General features: G+C 41.8%; 1 protein-coding gene across 6 annotated transcripts in view; it reads left to right on the top strand.

Annotated features, from left to right (window-relative positions):
* LOC129694553 (ceramide transfer protein) overlaps positions 1-16319 on the top strand; it is a 91337-nt gene that overhangs the window by 61646 nt on the left and 13372 nt on the right. For 4 of the 6 annotated variants that reach the window (XM_055631295.1, XM_055631282.1, XM_055631311.1 and 1 more), the window contains 3 exons: positions 920-1006; positions 3205-3297; positions 6173-6247. In XM_055631295.1, the coding sequence (XP_055487270.1) occupies positions 920-1006; positions 3205-3297; positions 6173-6247 (255 nt within the window). The remainder of the gene's footprint in view (positions 1-919; positions 1007-3204; positions 3298-6172; positions 6248-16319) is intronic. The other 2 variants (XM_055631308.1, XM_055631301.1) reach the window with 1 other exon arrangement.

Raw genomic sequence — 16319 nt, 5'->3', positions numbered from 1 at the left:
CTCATCCTGCTAAACTCCAGAGTGTACAAGCCCAGCTGCTCCATTCTCTCAGCATATGACAGTCCCGCCCTCCCGGGAATTAACCTTGTAAACCTATGCTGCACTCCCTCAATAGCAAGAATGTCCTTCCTCAAATTAGGGGACCAAAACTGCACACAATACTCCAGGTGTGGTCTCACTAGGGCTCTGTACAACTGCAGAAGGACCTCTTTGCTCCTATTTTCTATTCCTCTTGTTATAAAGGCCAACATGCCATTTGCTTTCTTCACTGCCTGCTGTACCTGCATGCTTTCTTTCATAGATTGATGTACAAGGACCCCCAGATCCTGTTGTACTTCCCCTTTTCCCAACTTGACGCCATTTAGATAGTAATCTGCCTTCCTGTTTTTGCTACCAAAGTGGATAACCTCACATTTATCCGCATTAAACTTCATCTGCCATGCACCTGCCCACTCCCCCAACTTGTCCAAATCACCCTGCATTCTCATAGCATCCTCCTCACGGTTCACACTGCCACCCAGCTTTGTGTCATCTGCAAATTTGCTAATGTTACTTTGAATCCCGTCATCCAAATCATTGATGTATATTGTAAATAGCTGCGGTCCCAGCACCGAGCCTGGCGGTACCCCACTAGTCACTGCCTGCCATTCTGAAAGGGACCCGTTAATCCCCACTCTTTGTTTCCTGGCTGCCAACCACTTCTCTATCCATGTCAGCACTCTACCCCCAATACCATGTGCCCTAATTTTCCCCACTAATCTCCTATGTGGGACCATATCCGGTGATTGCAAATTGCTTTACTATCATGGCCAGATTTTGTGTCAATACATGTGACATGTTTTGAAGCATTTCTTCTGTGTGGGGCTGTGATGCCATTTTAAGTCATTTTAGAGCTTGTATTGTTTTCTACGATCCTTAGGAAGGTCCAAACAGTTTGATAAATGAAGAGGAATTCTTTGATGCTGTTGAAGCTGCTCTTGACAGACAAGATAAAATTGAAGAACAGGTATTTTCTTTGTTGTAGTAAATAAATAGAAAGTTTTGAAGTTGTAACATGCATATAGTCATACAACATAGAAACCGATCCTTTGGCCCATGCCGACTAAGATGTCCTATTTATGCTAGCCCACGTTTAGAACATAATCCCTCTAAACCTTTCCTATCCATGTACCTGTCAAATTGTCTCTTAAATGTTGCTATAGTACCTGCCTCACTTTTCTCCTCTGACAGATCGTTCCATACACCCAGCACACTGTGTGAAAAGGCTGCCCCTCAGGTTCCTATTAAATCTTCCCCTCCTCACCTTTGTGCTTATGTCCTTGATTTTCCCTATTCTGGGTGAAAGACTCTGCGTATTCACCCTATCTATTCCCATCCTTTTATGCGACTATAAGATCAACTCTCAGCTCCTGCACTCTAAGGAGTAAAGTCCTAGCCTGTCCAACCTCTCCTTGAAGCTCAAGCACTCAAGTCCTGGCAACATCCTTATAAATCTTCTCAACACTCGTTCCAGCTTAACAACATCCTTGCTATAATACAATGCCAAAATTGAACACAATACTCCAATAACTGCCTTACCCACATTTTGTACAACTGTAATATAACATCCCAACTCTTAATACTCAATTGCTTGACCGATGAAGGCCAATGTACGAAACCCTATGACGCCACTTTCGGAGAGCTATGTACCTGCACTCCTAGACCCCTCTGTTCTAATACATTCCCCAGGGCCCTGCCATTCACTGTGAAGCACCTGCCCTGAATTGACTTCCCAAATGCAACACCTCACACTTATCTGCATTAAACTCCATTAATCATTCCTCGGTCCACTTACCCAACTGATCATGATCCTGCTGCATATTTTGATGACCATCTTCACTATCTGCAATTCCATCCATTTTAGTGTCATGCAGAAATAAGTGGAAACTAGTGAATGTGTGTTTTCACTTCAATATGATGGCTTTGGAGATCATTCGCATAATTAGTGTGCAGAACATTTGGGGGGGAGGGGGGTTATTTTGCCATTAATTTGTGGGTTGGAAGGCTATGCCAAGCTGTTCACAATCTCTCTACCAATCAGTTGGATGAGAGAATCAGATGTTATATATCCAAGGTTGATGATTCGTAGCTAGATGGCAGTGTGCTACTTGGCGGACACCAAGAGGCTTTGGGCATGTTGACAGTCTATGTATTAGTTAAAGAAGTGGCAAATGGAAAAAGGAAGCTTTGCTCTTTTATGGGGAAAAGGGGAGCATTTAAGTGGTGAGAGATTTAAATTTGGTGTTCAAGGAATTGTATGTCCTTGTACACAAACCACTGAACATTAACATGGAAGTTCGGAGTAATTAGGAAGGCGGACAATATGCTGCCCCTTTCATGCAAACGTATTTTTGAGCACTAGAGTATAGTTGCCTTTATTCATAGGTACAAGAATCTGCAATATTGTACAAAGGTTTCACCTGTCTACCAGTTGATGAGACTTTAGCTGTTCACAATCTATAATCAATTGAACGATGGGATCAGATATAATATAAAATAGGTTTGCTAATGATTCACAGTGTGTGCAGTGTGGAAGATGCAGAGAGGTTATTTAACTGGCAAGAATGTGATAAACAGAGCCCTGATGTGTGCATCTGGGATATTATGTCAAAGAGGTAAAATGTATTTTTGATAGTACAGCAACATTTAACATGTTGACACCAAGAATGGTAGGCTTATAAGAGGAAAGATGAAACGGACAAGGCACTAGAAGAATGAGAGATGATCTTATTGGGGGAAAAAAACTTTGGGGACTTGACAGGGGAGGTGCCTTGCAGGATGTCATCCTTGCAGGAGTGACTGGAACTATACATCATACACTTAAAATAAAGTGTTGACATTCAGGACAGCTGAGAAGAAATGTCTTTATCCAAAGAGTTGTGAATCTTTGGAATGTTCTACTCAGCAGATCTATGAAGGCTCGATCACTAATTGTAGTTAAGAAGGGGATCAATAAATCTTTAAATGTTGAAGGAATTGAGGGATGTGAGATTACTGTAAGAAAGCAGTAGTGGAGGATCAAGCATAATATTCATAATATTAAATAGTGCGGAACAGACAGAGAGCAATAGATTTTCAGCTTCTTAAGATCTGGTGTTCGGGGACAGAATCGGTCATATGCATTAATCAGTTTTAACTAGGTACTGTAATAATTTTAATTTTTAGTCCCATACAGAGAAGTCAAGAATTCATTGGTCAGCTGCTGTGCCTTTCGGTGACTCCTTCTCCACAGTTGGAACCCACAGATTTGCCAAACAGGTATGTTGGGTTTATTTTTTCTAATTATTAAACAGGAATCCGGAGAGTCTATCCTCATGCCACAATGATAGAAACATAGAAAATAGGTGCAGGAGTAGGCCATTCGGCCCTTCGAGCCAGCACCGCCATTCAATATGATCATGGCTGATCATCCAACACAGTATCCTGTACCTGCCTTCTCTCCATACCCCCTGATCCCTTTAACCACAAGGGCCACATCTAACTCCCTCTTAAATATAGCCAATGAACTGGCCTCGACTACATTCTGTGGCAGAGAAATCCAGAGATTCTGTGTGAATTTTTTTTTTTTCTCATCTCGGTCCTAAAAGATTCCCCCCTTATCCTTAAACTGTGACCCCTTGTTCTGGACTTCCCCAACATCGGGAACAATCTTCCTGCATCTAGCCTGTCCAACCCCTTAAGAATTTTTGTAAGTATGTGATTCTTACAATGATGATGTGATTCTGTTCTACAAATTATTATCGTTTAAAAAGTATTTCGATGTCTAAAACCTTTTTTTGAAGGTTCAAATTGGTAGTTTCCACGAGAATGTAATGTTGAGGGTCTGTTCTCCATAGTTGGATACCGATTTGTCGTGTGTTACTCAAGCAATGCTTGCGGTAGTTTGGTCACACGTACAGCAAGGGTTCCGCTCGAGTCAGAAATCTCAACATAGGACAGGGGAAAAGAGGCACAGACACATTTGGTGTCCATAGAAAAAGCAAGATGTGACGAAAAACCCTGAAATGCACTTTTATTACCCCCCCCCCCCAGTGGTATTGATGATATCAAAATTTCACGAGCTTGGAGCAAATGTAAATGAGGCATTCATTCAAACAAATGTAAATGAGGCATTCATTCAAATAAATGCAAATAAAGCATTTATTCTAATAAATGTAAATAAGGCACAAAATGCTGGAGTAACTCAGCATGACAGGCAGCATCTCCGGTGAGATGGAATGGGTGACGTTTCCCATTCGCCACCCACTCCTCTCCAGAGATGCTGCCTGACCCACTGAGTCACTCCAGCAGTTTGTGTCTATCTTCGGTGTAAACCAGCATCTGCATTTTCTTCCTACACAATTGTAGATGACATGTGCATGCACCTTTAACATAGTGACCTCACCACTACTAACCATTCCCCACATCACAAGTATAATTACAACCTTCCCACCCATTGATCACTCTCTCTAGTTCCGGTGACAGACCACAAACAGCTAGGGCAGCAACGTATGTGTATCATGAATAAACAGTAGTAAAGACACAGTGTGTTATGACTCCTCTTTACATGGTGTCAGAAGTGGGATCAATGGGTCCCGGGTCCCCGGTTCGCTCACCCGCACCTGCTCCTACTCCTGTTCTTCCTGCAGAGGGGGGAGATAGCGAGCTGCGTACCCGGTCCGGGCGGGTGGTCAAGCCGCCTGTCCGTTATGGTGATTTTGCTTAACTGTTTGCTTACCTGCTCGTAGCGTATGAGATGTGGTCGCCCTGTCACTACTGTATTGCTTTTCATTTCCAAGGGGAAGGATGTAGATGACATGTGCATGTACCTTTAACATAGTGACCTCACCACTACTAACCACTCCCCACATCACAAGTATAATTACAACCTTCCCACCCTTTGATCCCTCTCTCTAGTTCCGGTGACAGACCACGAACAGCTAGGGCAGCAACTTATGTGTATCATGAATAAACAGTAGTAAAGACACAGTGTGTTATGACTCATCTTTACAACTATGTATACAAGACTTAATTCCAAAAAAAGTAAATTAGGCATTCATTCTAATCATTAAATATTTTTTGTTCAATGGATATCGTAAAATAAGAACTAAAAATTGTCAACTGCGGAGTTGCTGTCTAGAGTTCATAATGCCACCAGGACATTAATTAACTGGATTTACCTGTGATCTGATTTCATGAGCCATTTTTACTAAAGGTGAAATCCATTTGAATTGGAGTGGAATAAGAATTGGCACCCATGGAGCTCTGCTGCAAATGAAGTGACTGGGCCACCAACATATTTAAATGAAGTTTAATTTTGCAGCTAGCTATTTAGTTTGTAAATAATGGGATGTTATTGAGTCAGGCATAGAGCCAAACAGCATTGAAACGGGCCCTTTGTCCCAACTGGGCCACAACAACCAACATGCCCCACCTACACTAGTCCCACCTGTCTGCAATTAGCCCTTATCTCTCTAAACCTATCTTATCCTGTGCAAATGTTTTAAATGTTGTGATAGTATTTGCCTCGGCTACCTCATCTGGCAGTTCGTTCCATATACCTATTATGGTTAAAAAAAATAAATTTAAAAAAAAGTTGCACCTCGGGTTCCTATTAAATCTCCCCAACCTATGTCCTCTGGCTCTCAATTCCCCATGCTCTGGGTAAAAGACTGTGTGCATTTACCATATTTCTCTCTTGATACACATCTTGGTTTTTCTACTCCATTTATCTGATGTATTGACTGTAACAAATAATCAAATTCTAGAATATATGTACATTTTTTTGTGAATTTTACCAGATTATTTTAATTGGTCTATATTTCAATTATCAAGAATTCTCTTCAAAGACACTATTGTGTGATAACTTGAATACCATAGTTTTTATTCACATCACAACTTTTGAGAATCCAGGCAGTAATGGGACTGCAAAACAAAATGATCATAAACATGCACCCGATTTATTATATTTTCTTCAGGCTCCACGCAATGGAATACACTGTTTAGTTGCATGACGTCATTGTGGCTGTACTCATTTCTTCAAAGCTTATTGGCAACTTTAATGCACATTCTTTTTGTGGTGAAGGTTAATGTTTGACTGCCTTATTGTGCCTCTGTTCTGAACTGGGTTTTTCTTTATCTGTCTCTGTGGTAGCCCTTTAGTCGCTCTTCCTCCATGTCTTCCATTGATCTAGTCAGTGCCTCAGATGATCACAGATTCAGCACCCAGGTACTGTACGAACTCAGTGGTCCTCCTCTGCAGTTCAATTCTCTTAACTACTTCACCTGGGTTTCCATTCACTCTTAAGTGGTCAATGGTGATGTTTGTTGATCATAACTTATTCCCTTAGCTAAATTAATATATCCACTAAAATATAGATTTTTTTTGTGGAAAAATTGCTGAAATATTAGAAATTGCGACTTTTGTAGTGAATTTTTCCTTTTAATAATCCCAGTAAATAAAATATAACGGCTTGTCAAATTTTGTACAATTAAAAAGCAATTTATTAACTGAGGTTAATTATCTCAAGTTATAGAACAAAATGAAATGTCATAATTGTGCGCTGTTAAATTTTCTATCCTGTGGAATAGGTTACTCCAAGCATCACTGCTATAATAACACATAACAGCATGCCTTACCTTAAACCTGCCTTGACAAATGTACATGTTCAGATGGTTTATCCTCATTTATGCATGACTTGCTGATCTGAATTTTAATGTTGAACGTTTAATAACTACAGTTGGTTCCTCTAACATGTTTAACATTTTTGTGCAGTTGGTAATTTCCTTCAACTGTATGTGGGACAGGAAGATTCAGTTGGTTGTAATGTTTTTATTTTAGTTGTGTTGCCTTTGTTATCTGATTGTCATTGGTTTAGAATTACTTGTCTAATGCTGAGACGGGCCACATTGTATTTTTCTACCTATCATTAACAGATACATCTTGTAATACTGAAATAGTGTTGAAGCCTCGCATTTCCTTCACCAATCCTCTTCACTCCTTGATCCCAATTCTTTTCATGTGCCAACTAATAATAATCTTGTCTAATTCTGGACGTGGTGTTTATATCCCATCAAGGTAGTTAGGACATTTTAAATTTGAGTAAATAAATGCAGAATCTATGTTTTAAAAATATAGTTGCGTTGGTCTTGGTAACCTTAACATGAGATTATTATTAAAAACTTGTCTGGTTCTCTCATCCTTCAGGAAAGGTAATGTGCCATCCTTAACTCTGCCCAATAAATGACTGGTTAGTTGACTTTTTAACTGCCTCCTCAGTTCAGGGCCAATTAGGAATGGGCAATAAATGTGGATGGTGCCAATGATGTTCGCATCCAAAACAAATAACTGTTAAAACTTGGCCAGTTTAGTCATCGTGCAGAGTGGTATGCGGGTTGAATTTTGTTCTTTTGGAGGATAGCAATGTGATAGTTTAACTACCAGAAATATCATTGAATGGCTAGGAACATTGCGAATATCCTACTTGGCTCGTATAATTGTACTTACTTTATATTAGGGTAAAAGTAAAAACATCATATTCAACTTGACACCTTGCCAATGATTTATAAGGTTACCCTGCTGTGTTCTACATTCTATTAAGAAAAATTCAGTCAGAGTGTCATACAGTACAGAAACAGGCAGAAGATGCTGACTCGGATGTCCCACTTAAGATGGCCCGATTTTTCTACCTCAATGTTTCCAATCCATGTACCTATCCAAATCTTTTATATGTTGTTTCCGTATATACTACTTAATATAGCAGCTCCTTTCATGTATCCACCACCCTCTGTGTAAACAAAGTTGCCCCTCGGTTTTTTATTAAATCTTTTCTCTCTCATCTTACTCTATGCCGTCCTGCTCTTGTCTTTCCCAGGATAGGGTGAATGCACAGAGATTTTCCTATCTGTTCCCGTCTCTTTTTGTACACTCTATACAATCGCTCCTCAGCATCCTGCACTCCAAGGAGTAATGTCTAGCTTGCCCAACCTCTCCTTATAGCTCAGTTTCTCGAGTCCTGGCAACATCTTGTAAATTTTCTCTACACGCTTTCCAGTTTAATGCCATCTTTCTAAGAGCAGAGTGACCAAAACTGAACATCATATTCTAAGTACAGCCTCACAAATATCTTGTACAACTGCAACATAACCTCCTAACATCTATGCTCATTGCCCATGCGGATGATGGCCAGCATACCCAAAAGCCACCTTCATGACCCTATCTAGCTGTGATGCTACATTCTGGAAACTTTGTACCTGCACTCGCAGATCTCTCTGTTCCATAACACTTCCCAGGGCCCTATCATTCACTGTGAATAGACTGCCTTATTTCACTTCCCTTATCACTTGTTCTCACAATGCACTATCATGCAGTTATCTGAATTAGAAACATAGAAAATAGGTGCAGGAGTAGGCCATTCGGCCCTTCGAGCCAGCTCTGCCATTCAATATGATCATGGCTGATCATCCAAAATCAGTATCCTGTTCCTGCTTTTTTCCCCATATCCCTTGATTTTCTTTGCCCTGAGAGCTAAACCTAACTCTTTTTAAAACATCCAGTGAATTGGCCTCCGCTGCCTTCTGTGGCAGTGGATTCCACAGATTCACAACTCTGGGTGAAAAGGTTCTCCTCATCCCAGTCCTAAATGGCCTACCCCTTATTCTTAAACTGTGACCCCTGGTTCTGAACTCCACCAGCATGGGAACATTTTTCCTGCATCAAGCCCATCTAATCCCTTAAGAATTGTATATGTTTCTATAAGATATCCTCTCATCCTTGTAAATTCCAGTAAATACAAGCCCAGTTGACCCATTCTTTCATCATGTCAGTCCCGCCAAACCGGGAATTAACCTGGTGAGCCTACGCTGCACTCCCTCAATAGCAAAAATGTCCTTCCTCAAACTAGGAGACCAAACCTCTACAGAATATTCCAAGTGCATTCTCACCAGTTCCTGTACAAATGCAGTAGGACCTCTTTGCTTCTAATCCTCTCGCAATGAAGGCCAACATGCCATTAGCTTTATTCTCTGCCTGCTGTACCTGCATGCTTATTTTCAGTGACTGATGTACAAGGACACCCAGGTCTTGTTGCACCTCCCCTTTTCCTAATGTGACACCATTCGGGTAATAATCTGCCTTCCTGTTCTTGCCACCAAAGTGGATAACCTCACATTTATCCACCCTATACCGTATCTGCCATTCATCTGCCCACTCACCCAACCTATCCAAGTCACCCTGCAGCCTCATAGCATTGTCCTCGCAGGTCACACTGCCACCCAGCTTTGTGTCATCCGCAAACATGGAGATGTCACATTTAACTCCCTCATCTAAACCATTAATATATATTGTAAATAACTGGGGCACCGAGCCTTGCGGCATCCTACTAGTCACTGCCTGCCATTCTGAAACGGACCCGTTAATTCCTGCTCTTTGCTTCCTGTCTGCCAACCGGTTCTCTCTGCATGTCAATATCGTTCCCCCTATACCATGTTCTCTTACACTAATCTCTTGTTTGGGACCTTGAAAGGTCCCACACAATGCTTTTTGAAAGTCCAGATACACCACATCTACTGGCTCTCCTTTATGCATTCTACTTGTTACATCCTCAAAAAATTCCAGAAGATTAGTTGAGTATAATTCTCCCTTCATAAATCCATGCTGACTTTGACCGATCCTGTCACTGCTTTCCAAATTTGCTGCTATTACATCTTTAATAATCGACTCGAGCATCTTCCCCACTACCGATGTAAGGCTAACTGGTCTATAATTCCCTGTTTTCTCTCTCCCTCCTTTCTTTAAAAAGTGGGGTTACATTGGCTACCCTCCGGTCCACAGGTATTGATCCAGAATCGAGAGAACATTGGAAAATGATCACCAATGCATCCACGATTTCTAGGGCCACATCCACAAATACTATGGGATGCAGACCATCCGGCCCTGGGGATTTATCTGCCTTCAGTCCCAACAGTTTATCTAACATAATTTCCTGACTAATGTGGATTCCCTTCAGTTCCTCCCTCCCACTAGATCCTCTGTCCCCTAGTATTTCTGGGAAATTGTTTGTGTCTCCCTTAGTGAAGACAGAACTAAAGTACTCATTTAACTGGTCTGCCATTTCCTTATTTCCCCATTATAAATTCATCTGGTTCTGACTGGAAGGGACCTACATTTGTCTTCACTAACCATTTCTTCTTCACATATCTAAAGAAGCTTTTACAGTCAATTTTTATATTCACCGCAAGCTTTCTTTCATGCATTTTCCCCCCTCTTAATTAACCACTTTGTCATCCTCTGATGCATTCTAAATTTCTCCCAGTCCAGTTTGCTGCTTCCTCTGGCCAATGTATATGCCTCTTCCTTGGATTTTACTCCATTTGCCATTATTCCACTTATTTTCCCAGCTGACCAAGATCCCACAGTAATTCTTCACTGTCTGGTTCTTCACTGTCTATGATCCCACCAATTTTTGTGTTATCTGCAAATTTACTAATAGACAATAGACGCAGGAGTAGGCCATTTGGCCCTTCGAGCCAGCACCATCATTCAATGTGATCATGGCTGATCATCCCCAATCAGTACCACGTTCCTGCCGTCCCCCATATCCCCTGACTCCACTATCTTTAAGAGCCTTGTCTAGCTCTTGAAAGTATCCAGAGAACCTGCTTCCACCGCCCTCTGAGGCAGAGAATTCCACAGACGCACAACTCTGCGATTAAAAAGTGTTTCCTTGTCTCCGTTCTAAATGGCTTACTCCTTATTCATAAACTGTGGCCCCTGGTTCTGGACTCCCCTAACATCGGGAGCATGTTTCCTGCCTCTAGCATGTCCAAACCCGTAAGAATCTTATATGTTTAAATGAGATTCCCTCTCGTCCTTCTAAACTCCAGAGTATACAAGCCCAGCTGCTCCATTCTCTCAGCATATGACAGTCCCGATATCTCGGGAATTAACCTTGTAAACCTACGCTGCACTCCATCAATAGCAAGAATGTCCTTCCTCAAATTAGGGGACCAAAACTGCACACAATACTCCAGGTGTGGTCTCACTAGGGCCCAGTACAACTGCGGAAGGACCTCTTTGCTCCTATATTCGTTTCCTCATGTTATCAAGGCCAACATGCCATTTGCTTTCTTCACTGCCTGCTGAACCTGCATGCTTACTTTCATAGACTGATGTACAAGGACTCCCAGATCTGTTGTACTTCACCTTTTCCCAACTTGACGCCATTTAGATAGTAATCTGCCTTCCTGTTTTTACTACCAAAGTTGATTACCTCACATTTATCCGCATTAAACCTCATCTGCCATGCATCTGCCCACTCCCCCAACCTATCCAAGTCACTCTGCATTCTCCTAGCATCCTCCTCACAGTTCACACTGCCACCCAGCTTTGTGTCATCTGCAAATTTGCGAAAGTTACTTTGAATCCCATCATCCAAATCATAGATGTATATTGTAAATAGCTGCGGTCCCAGCACCGAGCCTTGCGGTACCCCACTAGTCATTCAGTAACTTTTCTACCACAATGTTAGGCTTACAAATGTATGGGTCCCAGGGTTTTCTTTGCAGCTTTTTTTTGAATGGGGACACATTAGCCTCCCTCCAGTCTTCTGCAGTTTTTTCTCTAGCTTCCCACAGTATCTTCGGATATATCAGATCAGTCTCAGGAGATTTATCCACTTTCATCGGTTGGGTCATCCAGCACCACCTCAACTGTAATACGTACTGACTGTCCTTAAGAAAATGTCATTAACCTTCCCAAGTTCCCTGGTCTTCATGCCTTTCTCTGTTGTAAAGACTGGAGAAATATGCATTGAAGACATTACCCATCTCCTGCAGCTCCACACATAGATGACCACTTTGGTCTCTGAAGGTCCATATTTCCTCTTTAATCAACTTTATTCCTTTATGCACATAATCTCTTGGATTCTCCTTAATCTTATCTATCAGAGCTATCTCCTGCCCCCCTCTTTCCCCCTTGATTTCCAACTCGAGTATGCTCCTCAATCCCTACACTCATCCAGGGATGCAAGCTCCCCCCTGCCACCTTTTTCCTGATCAACTCTCCTACTATGGCAACCCTTACAGTCTTGCAGCGGCCTGGTATATTTGAGCCTCTCGTTCCCATTGACTTTTTGGGAGTCTTTTGTACAATACCAACAAGGTGATAATCCCCTTTATTTCTCACCTCCACCCATATAGCCTCATTAGTTGATCCTTCATTGATGTCCTTTTAAACTATTGCCGTGATGTTCTCCTTTAGGCTTAGGTTTATCATTGTCACGTGAACCGAGGTACGGTGAGTACCTTTGTTTTGCAAGGCATCCAAACAGATCAGATATACCGTATGTAAATACAATCAAGTCAACCTCGGGTACAATACATGGAGCAAAGGGGAAGATGCAGGTTGCATAATGTAGTTCTCGCCATTGTAGCGCATCAGTTCCGTAGACAAACTTCAATATCTGCAATGGGGTAGAGATGAATCGGGACAGTACCCTCGCTTATGAAAGGACTATTAATGGCCTGTCCCACTTGGGCAACTCTTTAGGCGACTGCCAGGGACTAGTTTTAATGGAATTCACCTATGACACCTGGCGACAATCTACGACAGCACCTACAACAACATCTACATCAACCTACGACAGAAAAAATTGTCGCCACAGTCGCCAAAATGTTTTCAACAAGTTGAAAATTTTGTGGTAGTCGCCCAAAAAATCGCCTGTGGGCCAGGCCCATTATGAAGCCTGATAAGAATGGAAGAATCTGTTCCTGAATCTGGTGGTGCATGCTTTCAAACTTCTGCTTCTTCTGCCAGATAGAATTGGGGAGACTGAGGAATGACTAGGGTGGGCCAAGTTTTTGATTATGTTGTCTCCTGTGAAGCGTAGATGGAGTCAATGATAGGGTCTATGTGATGAACTAAGCTGCATCTGCAACTCTCATATCTTTAATCAATAATGCAACTTCACCTCCTCCTCCCCGCCCTTTTTCCACCTTTAGCTCGCCTGTTGTAACTGTATCCTGAAACGGTAAGCTGCCTCTCCCTTAACAAGGTTTCTGTAATGGCAATAACATCCACAGAGGAAGGCACCTGGCCACTTCTGTACCAACTTCCAGCCTTTTACCCACCTCATTATTGTATTGGATATGGTCCCCCTGCCAATCTAGTTTAAGCCCTCTCCGGAAGCACTAGCAAACCTGCCTGCCAGGAAATTGATTCCTTTCCAATCAAGCCATCCTTCTGCCCTAGAACAGTTCCCAATAGTCCCAAGGTCAGAATCCCTGCACCCTGTGCCAATTTCTCAGCCACTCGTCCAACTGTCCTACTTTCCTATTCCTAGCCTCACTGGCATGTGGCACCAGCAGTAATACACTTGAGATCCTGTTTTCTAAACTCTTGTCCAAACTCCCTATATTCACTCTGCATGACATCAGCCCTTTTCCTCACTTTGTCATCTGTTCCAATGTGCACAATGACCTCTGGTTGCCCAGCATCCCACTTGAGAATTAATATTCTGCATCCGCTTGGAGACATCATGGATGTCCTCTAGTTCCTTCATGTGGTCAATCCGGAATTGCAAATGGGTGCACTTCCCACAGGTGCCCTCGGGAACATTCTTCCCCTGACTTCCCACATTCTGCAGGAGGAGCATACCAGTGCTATAACTGCCATCCCTACTGCAGTAGACCAGAGAAGAGTAACAAAAATGAAGACCTTGTTTTATCTTGCTGCAACCCTCTGCTCAGCCTCAAGCCAAATGGTCCCTCCGCTGCCCTGCCCTGCCTTCCTTTTATACACCACGAGGAGTTGTCACTCCCGGACACTAACGGCCACTGTTTAAATGCTGCTGCTCCTCTTAGTTGCTGAAGCTAACCTGTAGACTTAAGTTATAGTATATCCTCAAAGAACCATCTGTTTCAGACACTGCAGATTTAATCGCTTGCATTTTTCCTGGAGAGAGAAAAAAATAAATAAGAGGTTATTGAATAGAATGTGGGCAAAGTGGGTGAAGTGCATGAAGATAATCATTTAAATTGTGCTTTGGGGTTTGGAACGATTGTCTAAATAAGTTATTGCATCCATTAGCAATTTACCAATTCAGCAAATTAAGCTCAGTTTTCAGGAGTCATCAGTATTGACCATTTATAAATTAGCTTTATCTATCGATTCTTCTTAAGCATTTGCTCAAAGTCAAGGATGACAAATCTTATTTATATACTTTTATAGAAGAACATCTATACTCTTATTTCAGTGGAATCTCAATTGCTATGGGGAAAATACTGATTAATTTTGCTAGTTAATTAACTATTAAAAGAAAATTCTAGAAGCCCAAACATTGACTACAGATATTTTGCATTTAGTTCTCCATCCTCTGTAGACAATAGGTGCAGGAGGAGGCCATTTGGCCCTTTGAGCTAGCACCGCTATTCAATGTGATCATCCACAATCAGTATCCCGTTCCTGCCTTCTCCCCATATTCCCTGACTCCGCTATCTTTAAGAGCTCTATCTAATGCCCCTGTCCCACTTAGGAAACCTGAACGTAAATCTCTGGAGACCTTGCGCCCCACCCAAGGTTTCCGTGCGTTTCCCGGAGGTTGCCTGAGGTTACAGGTAGTGGAAGCAGGTAGGGAGACTGACAAAAACCTCCGGGAACTGCACGGAAACCTTGGGTGGGGCGCAAAGTCTCCAGAGGTTTCCGTTCAGGTTTCCTAAGTGGGACAGGGCTCTCTCTTGAAAGCATCCAGAGAACCGGTCTCCACTGCCCGCTGAGGCAGAGAATTCCACACACTCACAACTCTCCTCTAAATGTATTGATATTGAAAGCTATCCTGCGATATTTACTCCATTAGTTCCCCGGTTGAGCAGCATATCAATTTTAAAGTTCTCAAATCTTTTAAAGACTATTTGAGCCCCTGTATCCCCCACCATCCATCATTGCTGTCATTTTGCCTCGGATCTCTCCAAGGTGATGGCGCTGCTCAAATCATTGGTTACCTTCCCTCCATATCTGAGACTTTAATCTCAGGAATTTCCACTGTAATGTCCATACCTCTCTTTCCTCCTTAATCTCTGTACTTTTGGGCTGTAAAATCGATTTCATTCAACAGTGCTTTTGGCCATTTATCCCAGTATCAGTCTACGTACCTCAGTGTCAACATTTATTTGATAATGGTGCTGTAAAGTGCTTGAGTATGTTGTGCTATGTTAAGATGCCTGCAAAAACGCCGTTGCTAACTTCAATCTAAAATATGTTGACCATCGTGTTCTTTCCTCTGTCTCATGGAGCAGTTTGCTCTAAAGAAAATTGAACCACTTAGAGCTAAGCAAGTCATTGTCACCAATAACATTGCCCTACAGTTCATACATTTACACCACTCATCTTACTTCTTTTTGAATGTCCCTAAGGATTGTTGACAAGTATCAATTAATAAATGTAACTATATGCTTTCTCTATCACACTTGATGCACTCCTGCCTGAAAACTTGTTCATGCTGTAAGTAGATAACAAGTCTACTTGTATTTTTATTAATGTAGTATATTCTGTGTCTGATGCCGAATGGCAAACTCTGTAGGATAGCCAAAATGATGCCTGATCCAAGTGTTTCCAGTATTTTTTGTTTTATTTTATACGTGTCGGTATCGCGCAGTGGTAGAGTTGCTGTCTTACAACGCCAGAGAAGCATCCTGGCTACAGGTGCTTGTCTGTCCGGAGTTTGTACATTATCCCCATGACCTGTAAGATCTTTCTCCAGTTTCCTCCCACACTCCAAAGACGTGCAGGTTTGTAGGTTAATTTGCTTGGTAACAATGTAAAAATTGTCCCTAATGTGTGTAGGGTAGTGTTAATGTGTGGGGATCGCTGGTCGGCGCAGGCTCAATGAGCCAAAGAGCCTGTTTCCACACTATCTCTAAACTAAGCTAAATAAGTTGAACTTTCTCGTCAGCTACGGTTAAGTACTTTAAAGATGTCCAGGTTCAACATGCTTCAAACCAATATCATCTAACTTTCAAATTTCCTGATTGTTTAAACAGTTGGGAAGTTGAATAACTTGTGTTAATGAAACTAATTTTCACATGCCATATGCTATTGAACAGCCATGAAACATTCAGCTTTATTTTGAATATCTTTTCTGATTTTACATTTTGAAATGGATGTATAATACTCAATAATATCTGCAAATGAGCAGTCCTTTGTTTTTGACATTATCGATAATACATTTGCTAAAGAAACAGCTTTCTGACGGTTGATCAATTCTTCCTTTTTCACTTTGTCTCGGTGTATCTCAGAATAGGATAAT

The sequence above is a fragment of the Leucoraja erinacea genome, chromosome 3 (genome assembly GCF_028641065.1).
Source record: "Leucoraja erinacea ecotype New England chromosome 3, Leri_hhj_1, whole genome shotgun sequence".
Taxonomy (NCBI): Eukaryota; Metazoa; Chordata; class Chondrichthyes; order Rajiformes; family Rajidae; genus Leucoraja; species Leucoraja erinaceus.
The sequence above is the reverse complement of the archived record's forward strand: the minus strand, read 5'-3'. Positions and strand labels throughout refer to the sequence as shown.